The 23,108-nt window shown below is 43.5% G+C and overlaps 1 protein-coding gene across 2 annotated transcripts in view; it reads right to left on the reverse strand.

Moving 5' to 3' along the window:
- PPP1R7 (protein phosphatase 1 regulatory subunit 7) overlaps positions 1 to 21,552 on the reverse strand; it is a 32,786-nt gene extending 11,234 nt beyond the window's left edge. Inside the window, exons 1-3 of one of the 2 annotated variants that reach the window (XM_042459683.1) lie at positions 21,427 to 21,552; positions 14,063 to 14,185; positions 2,112 to 2,167 (exon numbers count right to left, since the gene is read on the reverse strand). In XM_042459683.1, coding sequence (XP_042315617.1) covers positions 2,112 to 2,167; positions 14,063 to 14,185; positions 21,427 to 21,520 — 273 coding nt within the window. In that variant the 5' untranslated portion in view covers positions 21,521 to 21,552. The remainder of the gene's footprint in view (positions 1 to 2,111; positions 2,168 to 14,062; positions 14,186 to 21,426) is intronic. The other variant, XM_042459684.1, reaches the window with a different exon arrangement.
- Between the last annotated feature and the right edge of the window lie 1,556 nt (positions 21,553 to 23,108).

Below are 23,108 nucleotides of genomic sequence, written 5' to 3' on the forward strand. Positions count from 1 at the left end.
AGGCAGGGCCAGCTCCATCAGGCCTGGTCTGAACTAAGAAGAAGAGCCCTCCCTCCAGTCCATCTGCCTTGGTCCAGGCCTCAGAAGGAGAGAAGAAATGCTGGACCTGATCCCCTTCCCCATCCCCATCCCCATCTCCTTTTGTGTCATGTCTTTTTAGATTGTAAACCATCTAATTAAAAAGATTGTATGTACAGCGCGGTGTAAATTTACAGCTCTATATAAATAAAGCTTAATAATAATAATAAATTTCATAAAAATATGGCACACACAAGTAGCCACAATCAACTTTAAACATCTACTGCACACTGATTTATGGAAGAAGGGATGATCTGATGGCATTGCAGGGATAAGGCTATAACCCAGTGCACAGCTAGCTTCTGCAATAAACAGACAGGACTGGTTCTGACAATCCTTTGGAAAGGTCTGAATATTTAATCATGCTTGAAAAGTTATGTGTGCTGCTTTTCAGTTTCTGGGAGTGAGATATACAGAGGGCAGCAAATATAAATTTTCTGGATTAAAATTTTTATAATAATAATAATAATAATAATAGGTTTTATTTATATACCGCCCAATCACTGGGAATCCGAGCGGTTTACAATAGAGGGGATAACAGACAGTTCCCTGCCCACAGGCTTACAATCTAAAAGACACGACACAAAAGGAGAAGGGAATGGTGAGGGGGGGGGAGGGAATCAGGTCCAGCATTCTTCTCTCCCTCTGAGGCCTGGACCAAGGCAGATGGAACGGAGGGAGGGCTCTTCTTCTTCAGGCTAGCCCCTGATGGTACTGGGCCAGCCTACTCTCTCCCTCAGAGGCCGAAAGATGACAGTTAGGGAGGGAGGAGCCTCTTTCTTCAGGCTGGCCCCTGATTTATTATTATTATTATTATTAACCTTTATTTATGAAGCGCTATAAATTTACACAGCGCTGTACATGCAATCTTTTTAGTTAGACGGTTCCCTGCCCTCAGGCTTACAAGCTAAAAAGACATGACACAGAAGGAGAAGGGAGTGGTGACGGGAAGGGGTAAGAGGTCCAGCAGTTCCTCTCTACCTCCGGGGTCTGGACCAAGGCAGATGGACTGAAGGGAGGGCTTGGCTTCAAAATGGAAGGTTAATCATTATCCAGGGAAAATACATACTCACAAGTAGGATAATACATATACAGTACATAGCAATACAGGAAATGGATCGATAAACAGCCAACAACAGAACATCAGATAGTAAGCGACAATTATGCGATGCCTTGGAAGGCTTCTCTGAATAGGATGGTTTTCAACTCCGTTTTGAAGCTGGTTAAAGAAGTGATGGCTCTTGCTTGTGGAGGAAGAAGGTTCCAGGAGTGAGGGGCAGCAAGTGAAAAGGGGCGAATCCGGGATGGGGCAGAGGAAATCCTGGGCTGAGACAGGAACCCTTGACTACCAGAACGGATGGTACTGGGCCGGCCTACTCTCTCCCTCAGAGGCCGAAAGATGACAGTTAGGGAGGGAGGAGCCTCTTTCTTCAGGCCGGCCCCTGATGGTACAATTTGCTGAATTTTCTAGGAGATTCAGATGACATTGTATTAAACTTGTAAATTCCCCTGCTTCTCTGTTATTACCCCTGTCTTTTTTTCTTCTGAGTAGAAAATCCATTAAGCAGAAGACAAATGGAGTAGATGTAGAGTGCCTTTGGCTTGCCTGCTATCTGGAAATACCCCTTTAATTTAATCTGAAGACAGATACTTCAAGTAGAGCTGCTTGACTTGTACACTAATCAAGGTTTTCCACCATACCATTAGAACCTAAACATTTCAACAGTGCAGATCTTCAAAGACAAAAAGGCAAGAAACACAGAGAAACCCACACACCCTTCAGAATCAACAATAAGCAAAGTATATTTTCCGCATTTGAAACTCTCTGCTCTGATTTCTCTATTGTTGTGATCCAGCTTCTCTCATACAAAATATTTTCCATAGACTACTTACAATACAGCTTCAATTTTTTAAAAAGGGAAAATAGTTCTATAACACAGTGCTCAATGGCCAAAGGTTTATTGATCTTTCCCTAAAGTTCTATTTATTGGCTGTGTGCTCTTCCCATAATATGAAAATAGGGTCTATTTTACCTCTGCATCTGGATCCAGGCTAATCGTCTCCATGTCCACTGGTGTCTCTGCATCTACTGCAACAGAGCAAGTGCACCATGTGTAAGTCCATGCTTCTCATCCGTGAAAACATATTTGCAAAGTCAGCTCTCCCACAAAAGAAACCATGCTGTAAGGATACAGGGAACATCTAATATGTTCAGACAGCAGTTCACAGTAGTCCTTCTAGGGCTAGCTTAGAATATAAAATAATGGTCAGTTTTCTAGCAGGTGGCCACAGCCAAGCAAGTAACCACAAAACTCCTTTGAATAATATGCACATTAGAATCATTGTCTTTCATTGCCTAAGGTAGGCACACCACAGCTGACAATGTAACTGCAAATACTTTGGACTGTAAACTTAGCAGAAAATGTAAGTTACTTTTGCACTTTGGCCATTTTTCAGGCTTTCACAGTGAAGAAACAGCTTATTCAGCACCCCTTCAGAGACAGCGGAGGACCTACGGACCATCCGGGAGCCAAGAAGAGGGAGCTTGGCAGGTACTATGTATTCCATCTGCCATCTTTCTTCACCTGGGGACTCCTTTACCACAACTGTGTGAGTTGCCTCCTTGCAGGGCAGAGGCCCAGCTAGCAGTTTCTCTGGGCTGGGGACTAGAAATGCGACTACTGTGTGGACGCGGTGGCTTAGTGGTTAAGATGCCAATTCTGATGATTGTAAAATTGGAAAATTGGCAGTTCAAGGCCCAAGTGCCGCATGATGGAGTGAGCTCCCATCACCAGTAACAACTTCTGCCAACCTAGCTGTTTGAAAGCATGCAAATGCAAGAAGATAAATAGGTACCACTTTGATGGGAAGGTAACAGCATTCCATGCAGTCATGATGGCCACATGATCACAGAGTTGCCTTCAGGCTCTTTGGGTTAGTAATGGAGATGAGCACCGCCCCCTGCAGTCAATTATGACTAGACATTCACGTCAAGGGGAAACCTTTACCTTTATCTTTTTACTGTGGGTCCACTGCCACTGAGGTCACCTCCAAAAAAGGAGCCATGGAGAAAAGAAAACCTGCCTGCTTACAGACACTGCCTCACTGGAATAAACAACTGACCATTGATATGGGGAAGGGAGATCTGCTGCTAATAAAGGGAAGGAGGTAATGAGACTCAGGAATAGGCAGGCTAGAGGGTGATATGGAAATGGAAAATGGCTGTCCTATCCTGGGGGTAAAGTTTACAATAGGTGTTAGTCATCCCCAAACTCCCTCCCATCCCAAATAATCAGGACAGCTATGCCAGCCTTGGTCAAAAGTGCTGCTGCTTAATGCCACATTGGTGAATGGTAAAACATTCAGGACTTGATCTTAGATGCACGTGCTGATCTGGCCTGTATTCTAGAGATCTGGTTGGATGAGGCTGAATCCTCAGAGTTCAGTCTTGTCCCTTATGCTTTTTAAAATCTACATGAAACTGCTGGGAGAGGTTGTGCAGAATTTTGGAATCAGGTGTCACCAGTATGCTGATGATACCCAGCCCTATCACTCCTTTCAACCTAATTTCAAGGAATCTGTTTCCTGTGCTAAACCCATGCCTGCTAGCTGTAATGGACTGGATGAGGGCAAACACATCAAAGCTTAATCCAGACAAGACAGAGGTGCTCCTGGCCAGTTAAAAGACAGATCTAGGAATAGGGACTCAGCCTGTGTTAGATGGAGTTATGCTTTCCTGAAAATACAGATTCACAGTCTGGGGAAAATCTCTATTCTCCAGCTTTGAACTTGGAGGCCCAGGTTTCTGCAGTGACCAGAACTGCTTTTGTACAGTTAAAGCTATTGCACCAACTGTGTGCATTCCTGGAGTAGTTTGATCTGGCCATGGTGGTACATGACCAGGCTACATCTGGTTTGGATTAATGTAATACAGTCTATGTGGTGTTGCCTTTGAAAAGTTCTCAGAAGCTTCAGTTGGCCCAAAGACCTGCAGCCAGATCTGGCTGGCTACAGGAAGCACACAACGACCTTGGCTTCCTGTAGCCAGGTAAAGTTTACAACTCCATTGGCTGCCAGCCTGGTTCTGGCCACAATTCAGTGCTGGTTTTGACACATAGGCCCTATATAGCTTGTATCAAAGCTATCTGAAGGACCATATCACTCATTATGAGCCCATTAGATTTCTAAGACTGTCCAGAGAAGACCTTTTCTCTGTCCCACCACCCTCTCAAGCTTGTTTGGTGGGAAGAGGGCCTTCTCGGTGGCTGCTCCTAGATTTGGGAACTCTCTCCCTTTAGAAGCCAGAATGGCCCCATCCCTGCTCTTTTCAGTGGCAGGTAAAATATTTTTGTGCATTAAGGATTTTTCAAATGGATATGGGCTGGGCTGTGTGATTCAGATTACAACCACTGGTGAAAAAGTTTTAACTTTAGGATATTCTATCCACATACAGAAATAGGAGTCAGTCATAATAGTGGAATTTTTAAAAAGCAATTTTTGATAATTGGAGGGGAGTTAGATGCCACCTGTGAATTGTTTTAAGTATTCCTTCTCTCATGTCAGCTGATCTGGAATTATAAAGGGGAGAGGATCAAATGTGGAACCAATGTGAGTCAGTGATGTATCTGGTGGAAAAACACTGTTCAGCCACTTGAAGAACACTATATTCATTTTTCTATTCATGGGAAAACAGACTAAATATATATGCAAGCCATCTTACCAAGCCTTACATTTTCATCAGAACAGACTATTTTTTATATTGAATGAGCTGAGTGTTACTAGCAATCTGAAAAAAAGTTATGTTACTGCTTTAAGGTTAAAAAAAAGACCACTCCGGCCAAATACACTCACTCTGTTTCACAGTGTGTGTGGAGTTGGACCTCAGAGATTTGTGCTGAATAATTCATACTTTCTCTCCATTTGGAAGATGGGTAGCTTCTTTCCCTCATGTATTACTGAGCCACACACAGAAACATCAATCCAGCACACAGGATTTGTACTGAACAATTCACTATCATACTCTTTTGACTAGGATGCTGCTCTCCTAAATCACTCAACTCCACTGCCTTCCTAAATTTATGTTTGAAATACAGTGTCACCTCTCTCCATCTGTGCTTCTTGTCCCTCAAACTGTTTGGCTTCACTCTTAATCCTCAACACAAAAGACATACACAAATCCACACTGGCTCACCTTCCTTTGTTACCTGTATCTCTTTTTTCTCTGTCATTCTGCTGTTCGGAACGATCTGTCTTTTTTGTTTTTGAAACTCCGCAGTGGATTAGGGATTCTACTTACCATTTAAGAAGGGGCAAAAGAATCTTATAATGGTCCATGAGACAAGAATTCTCTAATAATAGTCTGTGGATTGGAAAGGTCAACTATGAAAAAACAGGATAAGGCCCTAAAGGGGAAAGATATAACTTTGAAAACTAACGTACGGTTAGTCCAAACCATTATATTCCCCATCACAATGAACGGATGTGAGAACTGGACAGTGAAGAATCATTTGAACTCTGATTCTGGAAAAAAGGGCTGGAGATACCATGGGTGGCCATGAAGACAAACAAATGGGTTCCAGAACAGATCAAACCTGAACTCTCCCTGGAAACTAGCATGATTAAATTGAGATTTTCATACTTTGGCCACATCACAAGAAGGCATGATTCACTGGAAAGATAATGATGCTGGGAAAGGTAGAGGGCAGTAGAAACAGAGGAAGACCATATGCCAGATGATTAGACTCAACCAGGGAGGCCACAGGCCTGATCAGGACAGTTAAGGACAGGGATCTTTGGAGATATCTCACCGATAGGGTCTCCATGAGTCGAGCTTGACTCAAGGGCAGTTAGCAACAACAACGAAGTCTGTCTTAATACAGCAGTCTGTTTTCTCATACCAAATTGAAAGAAAATCCAAACTTTGTTCATTTTGAAAGGACCTAACCATTTTTTAGTTCACATTCTCCAAATATTTTTTCTGCCTTTTTTGGCACAGCAGTTCAAACTTCTCTGGAGAGCATTCTCTCATCTCACTGCCTTTGAAGGAAAAGAGTGTGGTGATCAGAGACAGGGCCCTTCCTCTTGCAGCATCTCTTTTTGGAGTGTGAAAGTCTTCCTAGTACTGTACCTGTATCATTAGCCTTCTGGAACATTTATTTTTATTTAATTAGCCTGTTCTGCTTTGTTGTTGAGTGCCTTCCAGTAATTTCTGACTTATAGCAACCTTTAGGTGAACCTCTTGCATGGTTTTCTTGGCAAGATTTCTTCAAAGGCAGTTTATCCTTGCCTTCCTCTGAAGCTGAGAGAGTGTGGCTCACCAAAGGTCATCCAGTGGGTTTCCATGACTGACCAGGCATAGTCTCCACAGTCCAGTGCTCAAACCGTTACACCACAGTGGCTCTCTCCACAGTCCAATGCTCAAACCGTTACACCACAGTGCCTCTCTTTGTTTTGCTTTAGTGGATGATTATCCTGCTGCTATTTTCTTGTCCTGGTAATTTTAATAATGAGTTTTACTGTGTTAATGAATGAATCTCAACTTTGCTTTTGTGGCGATGTGGCCAATTCCTGAGTATTTTTCACTGCAATTTAAATATTTATTTATTTATTTATTTATGGGCATCTGGGAGCTTTGTGGAGATGATGGGGGGGGTTTACAGGGCTGCAAAAAGGGTGAGGATTGGCAGCTGCATGCAGGCTAAGTTTTCCCACCCTGTTGCAAGGAATAGAGAAAAAGAATGACCAGGGGACAAAGGATTGATAGGTGGTGCAAACTGTGAAAGGGAAGTACAGGCCAGTACTACCCACTGCTCTGCTTCAGAACTCATTTGTACTAAAATTCCCACATACGTTTCTACCACTGGACACACACTTCACTAATTACAATACATTCCAGTTATATATGTAGGTAGTGGTCCATGTAATCATTCTCATAATTACAAATTTCAGTTACCTAAACTATCAAGCCACAGATATCTAACAACAACAACAACAAATCTTTTTGTATACAGTACTGGGTGGTGAATAGGATGAAATGCCAAATCTGGGCTGCAAGCCAGTGGATGAAATTCACTGTGAAAATGTCATCATTAAATTAATACTGCAAATGTGTACAAAGCAGCCACCTGCCCACTTTGCTAATTTGACTGTAGCATACATTCATGATCAAAACTGTTGTGACAATCTGGTCGGAAGTTAGTTTTGCCATCATGTGGCAGAGACTTTAAGAGAACTCCTGCTGTGAGCTCTGCAGGTACAGGCATTCAGGTAAAATACAATAAAGGAGCCCAAATTGCCAAACTGCACACACGGAGGAGATGAAATACAGTGGTCCCTCCACATTTTCTGGGGTTATGGGTGAAGGATCCCCATAAATGTAAAAAACTGCAAATAAAAAAAAACTATTCTTTTTACCTAAGAGAACACCTCTCTATGAATCTCCAGGTCTTCCAGTTCAACTCTATGGTCAACATCTACCAGACGCTGGTCACAAAATCATGCTGGAGAACCTACAGATGCCTTCTGTCAGAGTTGTGCTGGAGAACCTCAAGATTCGTAGAGAGAATATTTTAATCAAAACCGCAAATAATCAAATCCACAAAAGTCAAATCCGCAAATGTGGAGGGCCAACTGTACAGGCGGCCAATCTACAGCTCAACAATTTGGGAGGGGAGGGGGAGGCTCTTGCACTGAACCTACAGCCAGACTGTAACCCTTAGGCAAGGATAAGGAAAACAACAACAACAAGAGACAGAATCATAGAGAGCTGAAGTTATCGAGTCCAAACCCTTGTTCAGTGCAGGAAATCTAGATACAGTATCTCCAGCAGGTAACTGTCCAGCCTCTTTCTAAAGACATGCTGAGAAAGAGACCCTACTATCTCTCTGGGTCATTAGTTCCTTCTAATGTTCAACCAAAATCTACCCTTCCATAACTTAAAACCATTAGATCTGGTCCTACCCTCTGGGGCAGTAAGGAATATGCCTGCACCTGCCTCTCTGTGAAAACCCTTTAGAAATTTAAAGAGTGCAATCATGTCAACCCTCAGTCTTCTCTTCATCAGACTGAACATGTCCAGCTCCCTCAATTTTTCCTCTTATGTTTTGTTCTCCATGCCTTTTATCACTCCTGTTGCCTCTCTCTGAACCTGGTTCAACATAGAATCATAGAGGTGGAAGAGACCCCCAAGAACCATCCAGTCCAACCCCCTGCAATGCAGGAACACATAACCAAAGCACCCCTGACAGATGGCCATCCAGTCTCTGTTCAAAAGACCTCCAGAGGAGGAGTTCCACCACTCTCCAAGGGAGTCTTGTCTATATCTGAAAGCTTGTATCACCCTATAAGGACCTGCTAGAGTCTTAAGATAGAATCATAGAATCATAGAGTTGGAAGAGACCACTAGGGCCATCCAGTCCAACCCCCTGCCATGCAGGAAATCCAAATCAAAGCATCCCTGACAGATGGCCATCCAGCCTCTGTTTAAAGACCTCCAAGGAAGGAGACTATCACCCTCCGAGGGAGTGCATTCCATTGTCGAACAGCCCTAACTGTCAGGAAGTTCCTCCTAATGTTGAGCTGGAATCTCTTTTCCTGTAGCTTGCATCCATTGTTCCGGGTCCTGTTCTCTGGAGCAGCAGAAAACAAGCTTGCTCCCTCTTCAATATGACATCCCTTCAAATATTTAAACAGGGCGATCATATCACCTCTTAACCTTCTTTCCTCCAGGCTAAACATCCCCAGCTCCCTAAGTCGTTCCTCATAGGGCATGGTTTCCAGACCCTTCACCATTTTTGTCGCCCTCCTTTGGACGCGCTCCAGTTTCTCAATGTCATTTCTGAATTGTGGCGCCCAGAACTGGACACAATATTCTAGGTGGGGCCTGACCAGAGCAGAATACAGTGGCACTATTACTTCTCTTGATCTAGACACTATACTTCTATTGATGCAGCCTAAAATAGCATTGGCCTTTTTAGCTGCCGCATCACACTGTTCACTCATGTTCAACTTGTAGTCTACTTGGACTCCTAGATCCCTTTCACACGTAGTTTCATTCAGCCAGGTGTCACCCATCCTATATCTGTGCATTTTATTTTTCCGCCCTAAGTGCAATACCTTACATTTCTCCGTGTTGAATTTCATTTTGTTAGCTTTGGCCCAGCTTTCTAGTCTATTCAGGTCATTTTGAATCTTGATCCTGTCCTCTGGGGTATTAGCTATTCCCCCTAATTTGGTATCATCTGCAAATTTGATAAGTATGCTTCCAATTCTGTCATCCAGGTCATTGATAAAGATGTTGAATAGCACTGGGCCCAGGACAGAGCCCTGTGGGACCCCACTGGTCACTTTTCTCCAGGATGAAAAGGAGCCATTGTTGAGCACCCTTTGGGTTCGGCCGGTCAACCAATTACAGATCCACTTAACAGTTCCTTTGTCTAGCCCACATTTTACAAGCTTGTTTGCAAGAATGTCATGGGGAACTTTGTCAAAGGCCTTACTGAAATCAAGATATACTATATCCACAGCATTCCCTTCATCTACCAAGCTGGTAATTTTATCAAAGAAAGAGATTAGGTTTGTCTGGCATGACTTGTTTCTCTGAAACCCATGTTGACTTTTTGTGATTATGGCATTGCCTTCTAGATGTTCACAGACTCTCTGTTTAATGATCTGCTCCAGAATCTTTCCTAGTACTGATGTCAGACTAACTGGACGATAATTGTTGGGATCCTCTTTTTTCCCCTTTTTGAAGATGGGGACAACGTTTGCCCTCCTCCAGTCTGCTGGGATCTCTCCTGTTTTGCAGGAGTTTTCAAAGATTATTGCCAATGGCTCCGATATTACATTTGCCAGTTCTTTTAATACCCTTGGATGGAGTTCATCTGGTCCCGGAGACTTAAATTCATTTAGATTAATAAGGTGTTCCTCTACTATCTCTTTACTTATTCTGTGCTGAAATTCCCCTATTCTGTCCTCTGCTCCATTATCCTCAGGTTGAGCACCCTTTGCCTTTTCTGAGAAGACTGTGGCAAAGAAGGTGTTGAGTAATTCTGCCTTTTCTCTGTCTTCTGTTAGCATTTTGCCATCTTCTCCACGGAGTGGCCCTACCGTTTCCTTCTTCTTCCTTTTGCTGCGGACATATCCAAAAAAGCCCTTTTTATTGTTCTTAACCTCTCTAGCAAGCCTGAGTTCATTCTGTGCTTTAGCTTTTCTGACTTTACCCCTACACATGCCTGTTATTTCTTTGAATTGCTTTTTTGTGATTTCCCCCTTTTTCCATTTCTTATACATGTTCCGTTTCAAACTCAGCTCAGTAGAAAGTTCCTTAGTCATCCATCCTTGTTTCTTGAGACACCTCCCGTTTTTCTTTCTCACTGGAACGGTTTGAAATTGTGCCTTCAGTATCTCTCTTTTGAGAAACTCCCATCCGTCCTGAACTCCTTTATCTTTTAGTATTTCTGACCATGGAATTGCCCTCAATACTTCTCTAAGTTTACTGAAATCCGCTCTCCTAAAGTCTAGGATGCGTGTCTGACTATGCCTGGCTTCTCCTTTCCACTGTATTACAAACTCCAGGAGAACATGGTCACTTCCACCTAATGATCCCACTACTTGCACCCCATTAACCAAGTCATCCTTGTTGGTTAGGATCAGATCTAAAATAGCTGACCCCCTTGTTGCCTCTTCCACCTTTTGGACCATGAAATTGTCTTCCGGGCAAGTGAGGAATTTGTTAGGCCTTGAGGATTTTGCTGAGTTTGACTTCCAACAAATATCAGGATAGTTGAAGTCGCCCATCACTACTACATCTCTCTTTTCTGACTGTGTGGTCATCTGTTCTAGAAAGATATCATCCAATTCCTCAGTCTGACTTGGGGGTCTGTAGTAGATATTCAGGGAAGGGCTTTCTCTCAGACCCCCCACTATCACATGTCCCTTTGGTGAGGACATGGGAGAGGGACTTTGACAATTAATTTAACACAAATTATCTGTGTAACTGTAGGCTATCTTGTCATTAAAACCCATAACTAAAGGTTGTTTCAATTGTCTCAATTGCTGTTGTCCAATTCATCTTGTCCCAGCCATTGTTCACAAAGTTCCTGTGAAAATCAGAGCCAGACAATCTGTTGCCATTGTGTCCCAACTGAAAGTGCTTGCCCCCACTTCAGAGAATGAAAATACTTTTCAAAAGAGTCCTAACTGAACAGATTGTTTCAAGATGGCAAACAAGTTGACAGGGACATGTCAATTTTCTACACAGACGTCTGAATGGATATGTATAAGGAGCTATACAACTTCTGAAACCAAACCTGAATTGCAGACCTTTGAAATCCCTATGTGGAATGTATTTTAATAAGCAAATTTTGTACATTCATGACAGCACATAATACCATTATCACTAAATCATCTCAAATATTTAACTGGTCGATGTATTGGCCATATTACAGGCTCAAATCTTCTGATATTCTTCTGAAGAACAAGAATCTTGTCCTGTTACACCATCATATAAAACAAATCAAATGAAAAACACCCAAGGAACAAGAGAACCTCTCCATACCATATGTTGGAAATGACATTTACTTTTCTTGACATTTTAACAAAAGCTTCTGTTAGCATACCCAGGCTGTTAATGCACTAGTGACTACCAGAATTCGACATAAAAAAGAAAACATTCCTGATGACTTGGAATCATCTGAGACCTGCATAAGTGTAAAGCTATTTTCTCTCCATGGATATCTGTGCATTATGACTCTTTTTTTTTTTTTTGGCTAATCTAGAGCATGGGTGTAAATTGTGTAATTACTGGACTTTAATTCCCACAGTCCTACTAAGTCCCCTCTCTCAAATGGTGGGGAAAGGTGGGAGCTTCAATTCAGCAACATCTGGAGGCCTACACAATTCTTATCCCTTATCCTATTGCAGAATTGGTTTGGGCCTGAGACATAAAACATTTTCTTTACCCACAGGGATACAGTGGATTCATTTAAGAGCGTGTATACATATGGAATTTGTACCCAACAAATATTCCTAACATATTTTTGTATTTGGATTCAGACTGTTGTGGGTTTAGTTGCTACTATTTCCTTTTGTTCTTCCATGTATTGATAGACCATGGACCACCCAGCTGTACTTCAGAAGCTGCTGTCAGCAGGGATTCTGCCCACCCTAATATCGGATGGCAAAAGATTACAATACATTGCCCAGTCCGATTTAGTATGAAAAGTCCAACACTAAACAGGATTTTAAAAGGAAAAGATTCTTACCTTTGAATGATCTACTCTTGGATTTCTGAGCTAAAATAGAACACCAGTGCAAAAATGTACAATATTTTGAGGGCAAAGCTTACAAGGAGTAAAACAAGTGCCTGGCCTATACCAAAGGTTGAGACTGAATACAAACAAAAACAATTTGGGTAAATAAAACCAAGAGCAGTTTGACTTTTCCATCTTTCAAGTCTTCTTTGAATGTGTGGAAGATAACCCATCAGTGGTTCATCCATATTCAGTAGCAAAGCTCAATGTAACAGATTCAAGTATTTGAACTGTACTGGGTACGGTTAATCAAAACTGTTTCACTTAGTTTTAAAAAATACTGTTTCACTGAAAAAGGAGAATTTTTTTAATTTTATATTCCACGCTTTCTTAGAAACAGCCCAGGAAAACAAATAATGCAGACAGAAAACACAATCCATCACAAAAACCCTTCTCTGAAAACAGTGTTGTAAGAACAAACAATTAATAAGAAACAACAGAACAAAAGTAGAACTTGCCTATCCACTAAATGCTTGCACATTTAAATGTTTCTTTCAGCTGGTGCCTTAATGACAATAATAAGGGGCAATCAATCTTGACTGAAAGCGAGGAGAAATTAAGATCAGACAGATTACTTTTTCCAGCGAAACTTCTGTATCCATTTCTTCTTCAGAGATACAAACAGGAACACATCAACTCTGCATACAAAGATGTCGCTCTGTAACCAAGACTCCCTCATTTACATCCTTTCACTAATCCTTAGGCAGACTGAACCCTAGAAGGATGCAACTATTTTTCTTATGTCTTTCATCCAATAATCTCATCTTAAAATGTTACAGTGACCTAAATATAAGAAAAGGTATTTCTTCCACATTATCCATAAACACTGTTTTTCACTACAATGATAGTGCACATTTTAAGTCAAATAAAAATACTGTTTTGAAACAGACAACGTTTTATTGCTGTTCATAAAACAGCATATCCAAACACTGTTCTTTGCTTGTTAGAGAAATATGATCAAACTTGTGTTCCTTCATTTTTAGAAAAAAATCTTGAACAAAACCATTAGAGACTGCCATCTTGAATTTTATATTCCTCAGATGTAGCTTCATTGCTTCACTAAGTGCAGTTCTTTTCCAACTGTGTACATTCTTTGCTAGGTAAAGAACTATATACTGCCAGCTCATGTTATGTAAATGCTACTGCAGGTATTATATAATGTCACACAGGAAACAAGAACACCCACCAAAACAACAACAAATCCCCACAACTTGGCTGAAAGAAGCTGTTATAACTGCTCCAAACAGTCAATTCACTCAAACCCTTTTTTTCCATGAAAAATGACAGAGTTAACATGCAATATAGAACCACACTTATGCAACCAATAATCCAAATAAATTCAAAAATATACAAACTCTGATTACATGGGAGGGGAAAACACTGTAACAAAATCACTTCCTGGAAGCCTAGTGGCAAGGAATACCTTCAGTTGTCTCTTACAATTCTGGGAAGAAGAAGTTTTGAAAGGTTGTAAACAGTATACAGTCTCATTAGATGCAACAGATGATTTCTCTATTTAAGGGTTTTTGGGGGGAGGGGGTCAAGTTTGTGGGGGGGTTAAATTGTAATTTTTAATTGTTTGATGTTTTATTTATACTGTTGGAATCCACTTTGATTCCTTTGTGGAAAAGTGGCATACAAATAAATATTATTATTATTAAACAAGAGTGTACCTGTTGAATTCTCGCCATTCTGCTCATCCCGTAAACTCTGTTGACTGAGGTCTGTTACTATGCAAACGGCTTGCTTCTTTCCTTCATCATCTCCTGACTCTTCAGACTCGATCCTCCTGTCCACTGGGTAAAAGGGATACACCATATTTAAGTTTATTTCCAGAAAAAAGAATAGGAGAGCATGTACGAAATAAGAGAGGACTGATCCTATATATAATAATAATAATAATAATAATAACAACAACAACAACAACAACAACAATTTTTTTATTTATATCCCGCCCTTCCCAGGATCAGGGCGGCTTACAACAAAGATTAAAAACAATGGTGCCATAACAATATAAAAACACTTCTACAGGCGAACCATACTAACAATAAAAACAAGACAAAAGTCAACAGGATAAAAAAAAACCCTTAGCCCAACCTCTTGGCCACGGAAGAGGAGGGAGGCCCACAGGATTTTTAATCAGGGAATGCCTGTTGGAACAGGAAGGTTTTTAAGTCCTTCCTGAATTGGGCCAGGGTGGTAGTCGAGCGGAGCTCGGTGGGCAGCGTATTCGAAAGGGCTGGGGCAGCCGTGGAAAATGTCCTCCGGGTGGTGGAGGCTAACCTAGCCCCAGGCACCTTCAGTAATTGCTGCCCAGACATTCTGAGGGTGCGAGGCGGAATGTACGGGGAGAGGCGGTCCTTTAGGTATCCTGGACCCAAGCCATTTAGGGCTTTATAGGTGATCACCAACACTTTATATTGAGCTCGGAAGCGGATGGGCAGCCAATGGAGGTCTTTCAGCACCGGTGTTATATGGCTGGTCCTGGGAGCGCCAGTGACCAGCCGGGCTGCCATATTCTGCACCATTTGCAGCTTCCGAGTTTGGTATAAGGGTTGCCCCATGTAGAGTACATTGCAGAAATCCAGTCTCGAAGTTACCAGAGCATGTACAACAGTTTCTAGGTCCCTCTGGGCCAGGTATGGGCGCAGCTGGCGAATAAGCCGAAGCTGATGACAGGTGCTCTTGACCGTCGCATTCACCTGAGCAGTCAGGTGAAGCGACGAGTCAAGAAGCACCCCCAGACTGCGCACGGAGTCCTTCACAGGGAGCGTGACCCCGTTCAGGACAGGTGGAACCACCGCCATTCCTGGACCAGGAGAACCTATCACTAGTACCTCCGTTTTCTCTGGATTCAACCTGAGTCGGTTTTCCCTCATCCAGCCCATTACTGACTCTAGACAGGCCACGAGAGGAGAGACGCCATCCCCAGTCACTGCATCAGTCGGAGACATAGAGAAAATGATTTGGGTGTCATCAGCGTACTGATAACCCCGCGCCCCATGTCTCCGGATGATCTCTCCCAGCGGTTTCATGTAAATGTTAAATAGCATGGGAGACAGAATGGCTCCTTGAGGGACCCCGGTTTTAAGGGGCCTCTCGTCGGAACACACGTCTCCCAGCTGCACCATCTGGGACCTCCCGGAGAGGTAGGACCGGAACCACTGGAGCGCAGTGCCCCCGATTCCCACCTCTGCCAGGCGTCCCAGAAGGATACCATGGTCTATGGTATCGAAAGCCGCTGAGATGTCCAAGAGCACCAGCATGGACACGCTTCCCCTGTCGATGCTCAGACGGAGATCATCGACCAAGGCGACCATGGCCGTCTCAACCCCGTAACCCGCCCGGAAGCCAGTTTGAAATGGGTCCAGATAATCCGTTTCATCCAAGACCGCCTGAAGCTGGATCGCAACCGCCCTCTTGATCGCCTTACCCAAAAATGGTAGCAGCGAAACAGGCCGATAATTATTATGTACCAGGGGGTCGAGGGAGGGCTTTTTTAAAATAGGTTTCACAATGGCCAATTTAAGTTGAGATGGAAATAGCCCATCCCTCAACGATGTATTAACTATCCGGCGTAACAATGATGTTACCGCCGGTCCCCCCTGGGCCGCTAACCATGAGGGACAGGGATCAAGAGAGCAGGTCGTTTTCCGAACACTTCGGAGGATCTTGTCCACATCCTCGGTACTCACCAACTCAAACTGATCCAGTTTAACATAGTCCACGGAAGCTCTGGACACTTCTACCCTAGGTTCTGCTGAAATGTCGGCGTTCAGACCTTCGCTTATACGAGAGGTTTTATCCGCAAAAAAGTCGTTAAACAAGTCACAGCAGGCCTTAGAAGGTTCAAGGATCTGGTTCAGGGCGGGAGGGAGCTGAGTTAGCTCCCTGACTACCCTGAACAACTCTGCCGGACGCGACTCAGAGGACGCAATACGAGCACCATAGAACGAATTCTTTGTTGCTCGTATTGCCTCTCCGTAGTCCTTTAATAGTTGGTCTAGGAGAGCCTTGTCGTCTAAGCGAAGGTGTTTCCGCCAACGGTACTCTAGCCATCGCAGAACCCACTTCCTTGTCCGGAGGTCTTCCGTATACAGTACCAGGGCTTACGTTTAGAAGCAGGCCTGAGAGGGCGCTTGGGAGCGATACTGTGTATAGCCCTAGAAAGACCGGTATTCCAAATACCGGTGAGGGCGTCAACAGAGTCGCCGTCATTACCAACCGTGAGCCCCTCTAAGGCTTCCTGGAACCTCTCAGGTTCCATCAGCCTTCGAGGGTGGACCGTCCTAACAGGTCCGCCACCCCCGGGGGGGATCTGGGTAGAGGCCTTGATTTTCACCTCTACCAGAAAATGATCCGTCCATGGCAGGGGGGAAACATTAGCTATTTCCACCCACGGATTTTCCGCATCCGAACAGAAGACCAAATTGAGAGTATTACCCACACAATGCGTAGGACCCTGTATCAGCTGGGACAGGCCCATGGCCGCCATGGTCTCCATGAATTCCCGAGCCGCACCAGATGGAACATGGCTGGCCGTGAGGGAGATGTTGAAGTCGCCCAGGACAAGAAGCCTGGGCGTCTCCAACATCAGCTCAGCAACCAGCTGTGTCAGCTCGTTAAGGGAGTCGGCTAATGCACGGGGTGGCCGATACACCAGCAGAATCCCTAGATGTCCCTAGCCTTTAGGGTCAGGTAAATACACTCGATATAGGAGGTCTGTCGGATGTGGTTCCTGGTGAGGGACACGGTGTTCCTATGTATCAAGGCCACACCCCCCCGCCCACCTAACCTGCGGGGGTGTGTGTGTGTGTGGCCTTGATACATGCTTACTGAGAGTAAGCCCTACTGAGTCCAACACCTCCAGCTATGTGTTCACAGAATACAGACTTAGGGCCAAGTTCCAAAGAATAAGTGAACTAATTAAAATGCTAAATAAACAAACATGCACAAATGGAATACTCTGTCAAAAGAACAACCCCTTGGCTACATATAATATGCCATGTTATTATATATTATATTATTTATTACTATATATATATACACACACACACACATTATATATGCCATCATTACACATACACACACACACACACACAAAATCATGGCATTGTTCACAGAAGTGTTCCCAGGCGTTGCGTGACTATTATTTATTATTTGAAGGTTTTAATTTTTTGCCTGCTTTACTTTATTAAACCCTTTCCTGTATTGTTATGTATTATTTATATGTATTATGCTATTATTTCTTAGATTTGTACGCCATAGGCATGTTTACTTTATTTATTTTATTGTTTGTATGTACAGCGCTGTGTAAATCAACAGTGCGATATAAATAAAGCAATATATATATATATACACACATACATACGCGAGGGCCAAATTGACAATTAAATCATGCCTTGAAAACATCAGGTTGGGGGAACATTGATCTTATATGATCTGCCTGTCACATCTTAGCTTAATAAAGAGTGATAGGAATTAGGGTTGAGTCCCTGCATACGACAAATGTGTACTTTATTTTTTTGCTTGTGCAAGCAAATAAGCCATGTTTCCTAGCCTCTTGGGTTCAAAGTCACAGGATTCAGTCATTTTTTATGATCTGTCATTCTACAATACTAAAAACACAGTACAGTACTTCATTCCCAAAGATCTAAGCAGATCTGTCACCATATATGAACCAAGAAGGAATTTATTTCTACCTGCTACTACAGTTGGTCCTTCTTATACACGGATTTTTTATACACGGATTCAATCATACACGGTTTGAAAATGTTCCAAAAAAGTATAAATTTACCTTGATGTTCCATTTTTTATTAGGGACACCATTTTGCTATGTCATTAAACTTAATGGGACTTGAGCATACACGGATTTTGTTATACACGGGGGATCTTGGAACCAAACCCCAGCGTATAACAAGGATCCACTGTATACACTATAGCTGGCATATTATATATAGCCAAGGTGCTGTTCTTTTGACAGACCCTTATCATGGACCATACCATATTTTTATGTGTTTTTTTGCATATATATAGCCAAGGTGCCATTTTTGGCAGAAAGATAGGAGAGAAATTTAATAAATAAAATAACAACAACAAAGAACAGGGTTCCCCAAATTCTTATTTCCCTTTCCACCCCAAGCAATGAGATCCTATCACAGTAGAAGAGATTAATATACAGTCCATAATTGTAGTCTCTATATTACTAGTCAATAAAGCATCCCACTGCTCCTTTGTCAATGTAAATCTCAGCAAAAAAACACTGAAGTTGGGGCAAGACAGTGCAATTTGAGAAGCAACTCATGAGAAATAAAGCAGAAGCTAAGGAATATAAAACATGGGGAGGAGGGATGAAATGCCTTTGCTTCTGTTTTATAAATGAGTCAGTAGCAGCTAAACCTGCCACGCTAAAACTGACATGCTTGCAGGCACCGAGCAGTGATGCTTCATCTGCTGGATAGCAAAGCCGTCAGATGCCTCTTCTACTGAAAGATCTCTTCCCCTCATCCATTTATATATCCAGGGGTAGCCATGTTGGCCATGTAGCAAATTACAATGACATCGAAAATCCACAAAACAGTGATACCTTTATTGGAACAAACAAAATTCATACAAAACATGTTGCAAGTTTTCAAAGCTCCACTGGCTTATTCATCAGACACAGGTGTTAAAAAATCATACAGGAGAAAAAAAATTATGATGATGTTAGTCACAATCCTGCATTTTGTCAAGATGTTGTGGTTGTTGTCCTAAGTTCAGATGCTTTGGAGGCAGGTATTCATGCAGAGAGCCCCCTCCTTCTTTTGGTTATGTGGGTACGCCAGTAAAAAAAAAATTGAGTTTCATTAGCAAGACAAATGGAACTTACATTTTATTTCCTGGCGTACCCAAGAAAACATTGATCTGAACAGAGACTGCAGCCAAGAAATCAGAAGAAGACTAGGAATGGGAATGGCAGCTATGACAGAACTGGACAAGATCCTAAACTGTAAAGATATACAGCTGAGCACTAATGTCTGAATCATCCAAGCCATGGTATTTCCCATTACTATGTACAGATGTAAGAGCTGGACAGAGAAGAAAGTGAATAGGAAGAAAATCAACTCATTTGAGATGTGATGCTGAGGAAAAGTGCTGATGATATTGGCCCATGAGACAAGATTTCTCTAATAATAATCTGTGGACTGGGAAGGGCAGCTATCAAAGAACTAGACAAGATCCTGAAGTGCAAACTCTGGCCCGGTACATACCTTTTTGAAGGTCCGGGCTGGTGGTGGCAAAAAACGGGTTCTTCTCAAGCCACGACGGTGGCGTAACAAGTGCGCCACTGATGCACTGTTTACGTAAGTGCTGCGCGGCACCACACGGATGCTGCACAGTGCTTATGTAACAATGACAGCGCTCATGTATACAGGCCGCCACCATTGTTACGTCGCCATGACGTATTAGGGTTAGGGAGCGTGTACATGGTGTGCGCTCCCTAACCTTAATGCTGGAGCCGGTCTGCTGCTTGATGGTGGTTTGTACCGCGCCCCTGAAAACTAAAATGAGGCTGGTCCAAGCCACTGTATTCCCCATCACAAAGTATGGATGTGAGAGCTGGACAGCGAAGAAAGCAGATAGAAAGAAAACCAATGCATCTGAGCTGTGGTGCTGAACAAGAGTGCTGACAATACCATAAAAAGACAAGCAATTGGGTCCTTGAACAGATCAAACCAGAAATCCCCCTGGAAGCCAAGATGGCGAAATTGAGGCGGTTGTAAGTTGGCCACAGAATGAGAAGACATGACTCATTGGAAAAGACAATAATGCTGGGAAGGGTAGAAGGTAGTAGAAAGAGAGGAAGGTCAGACGGCAGATGGCTAGACTCAAATCAAGGAAGCCATGGTCCTGAACCTGAGGGCCTGAGCAGAGAGGTAGCTAATAGGCCGGGGGTCTTGGAGACGTCTCACCCACCGGAGTGCCATGGGTCTGGGTCGACTGGAAGGCAGTTCACAACAACAAAGCAAGTTGAGATCGAAATTGCCTCCATCCAGTTGGAGCTTTGCATAGATTTTGTGCATTTTGGTTGTCTCTGTTTTGTGGATTCTGGGTCTTCTTGTACTTCACCCATTTAAAAAGATCACTTCTGTTTGTTTTACAGTTGGGGCAAAATGGAAATCAGGTACCACCATCCTACTCTGAAAAACGGATGGTTGTGGGGAAATTTGGCTCCCTGAAGTAAGGTAAAAGAGGGGGGACCTGCATCAGGATGGTGGCAGGAGATTGAGGGAGCTACTCTGACATCCTCCTTTTCCAGGACATGTCCTACATTTCAACCTTCTCAACAGGAAGAATTTCAAAATGTCCTCCATTTTGAGCATAGCTAAGAAGCATTAATTAACACTGATACGAGTATTTTTAGGCCAGGGTGATCCGAGGCCCCCCTTTCCCTGGTCCTGTCCTACATTTCAGCCTCATCTGTCCAGGAGGAATTCCAAACTGTCCTCCACTTTGAGTAGAGCTAAGAAGCATGGATTTGCACTGATATGAGAGTTTTCAGCTCAGGGTGACCAGAGGCCCTCCTTTCCCAGGACATGTCCTCCATCCCAGCCTCTTCCGTCCTCCAATCTGAGCATAGCTGAGAAGAATTAATTCAGACTTGCTATATTATGTACTTGCTATTGCTATTTATATTCCTAGGTGTCCCCTTTATTTATTTATGAGAGTATTTATACCCTGCTCTTCAGCCCTAAAGGCTCTGAGGCTGCATCCACACTGGAGAAATAACTCGGTTTGGAAGCGCTTTAAGTCTTTGTCTTGCTCTTTGCTATGGAATTCTGGGAGTTGGAGTTTGTTGTGGGGCCTTCTGGGCCCACAACCAACTCCAACTCCCAGAATTCCATAGCAAAGAGCAAGACAATGGCAGTGGGGAAGGGGGAAAGCCTTTTATTAGGCAATATCCCCCATCTGTCTCCCCTTCCTTCCTTCCTGGGCTCCTCCCCGCCGCCCAGCCCGGCTCCAGCCCTCTCCTCGGCTCCTCCATGCCGCCTCTCACCCTCCATCATCTCCTGCGCGCTCTCCGCCTCAGTCGTCTTCGCTGTCGTCGCCGCCGCCATAATGCTTCGCTCCCCCGCTACTCCTTCCGCCATCAGCCTCAGCGCCTGGGACAGCCAATAGGAAGCCAGGCCCGGAAAGCCTCCAGCCAATCACCGGCTCAGCTTCGCCGCAGAGGGTCCCCCGGGAGCGATTGCGCCTGCTCAGTTTCCCGCAGCCCCCCTGGGAAATGTAGTTTTTCTCCTCTCCCCTTGGCCCTCAGCCAGTTGACTGTGGGCTGTATAGAGACACTGCAGGAAATACAGCAATCTTGTTTTTGGCCTCATTTTAACTGCCACAGCTGCATGGGATGAGATTCTAGGGACTGTACTGCCTCCTCTCTGGTGCCTCAAACTACCATTTCCCAGAATTCCACAGCATGTAGTCATGGCAGTTAAAAGTGGGGTCAACTCGGATTATTTCTGCAGTGCAGAGGCAGCCTGTAGCTTTGTGCGACGTTTAGCCTTCTCTGTCAGAGAGCTCTAGTGCCCCAATACACTATAATTCCCAGGATCCCTTAGTACTGAGGTCCCTGCAGAAATAATCTAGTTTGAGACTGCTTTAAATGACCTGGCTCAATGCTATGGAATTCTGGGAATTGTAGTTTATTGTGGCACCAGAGCTCTCTGAGAGAGGAGCCTAAATGTCTCACAAAACTACAGTTCCCAGAATTCCCTAGCATTGTGCCAGGATAGTTAAAGTGCTCTCAAACTGGATTATTTCTGCAGTGTGTTTTGGACCTCAGTGCTAGGGGATCCTGGGAATTATAGTGTATTGGGGCACCAGAGCTCTCTGACAGAGAAGGCTAAATGTCTCATATAACTACAGTTCCCAGAATTCCCCAGCCAGGGCAGTTAAAGGTCCCAAAAACACTGAAGAAATAATGCAGTTTGAGACCATTTTAATTGTCCTGGCTCAGTGCTGGGAACTGTAATTTATAGTGGCACCAGAGCTCTCTGACAGAAAAGGCTAAATGTCTCACAAAACTACAGTTCCCAGAATTCCCTAGCATTGAGCCAGGGCAGTTAAAGTGGTGTCAAAGTGGATTATTTCCACAGTGCAGACACAGCTTCTGAGGGCAGGTGAGACTTCCCAGGGGAAACAACAGCATCACTTTTGTTATGGGATGGAGACAGAGCTCTGGTGCCACAATAATTCCCAGAATTCCACAGCCATGGCCATTAAAGTGGTGTCAAGCTGGATTGTTTCTGCAGTGTAGATGCAACCAAAGAGAAGGAGGTGGATAACAGTAGTAACAAACGGCGGAGATGGAGGGAGGAGAGCCACCCTGCTTCTTTTCCATCATTATCTCATGCTGGCCTTGTTTCCTGCTCCAGATATTTGGGTTTTGGTGGGTGGTCTGCTTGGATGGGCACATCTGTTTTCCTTCCGTTCTGGTTAGAATGGTTTGGGGTGCTGTTGTTTCTCTTGTAGATCTTTTCCATGCACAGTATATTAATACAGTATGTAAGGAGAACTTGTAGCACCTTTGAGACTGAAAGAAAGAGTTGGCAGCATGAACTTTCATAGACTAGAGTCTACTTCCTCAGATGCATTTGGTCCGTAGGCATCTAAGGAAGTAGAGTTGAAGTCTACGAAAGCTCATGTTGCCAGCTTCTTTCTTACAGTTAGTCTCAAAGGTGC

The sequence above is a fragment of the Sceloporus undulatus genome, chromosome 3 (genome assembly GCF_019175285.1).
Source record: "Sceloporus undulatus isolate JIND9_A2432 ecotype Alabama chromosome 3, SceUnd_v1.1, whole genome shotgun sequence".
NCBI lineage: Eukaryota > Metazoa > Chordata > Lepidosauria > Squamata > Phrynosomatidae > Sceloporus > Sceloporus undulatus.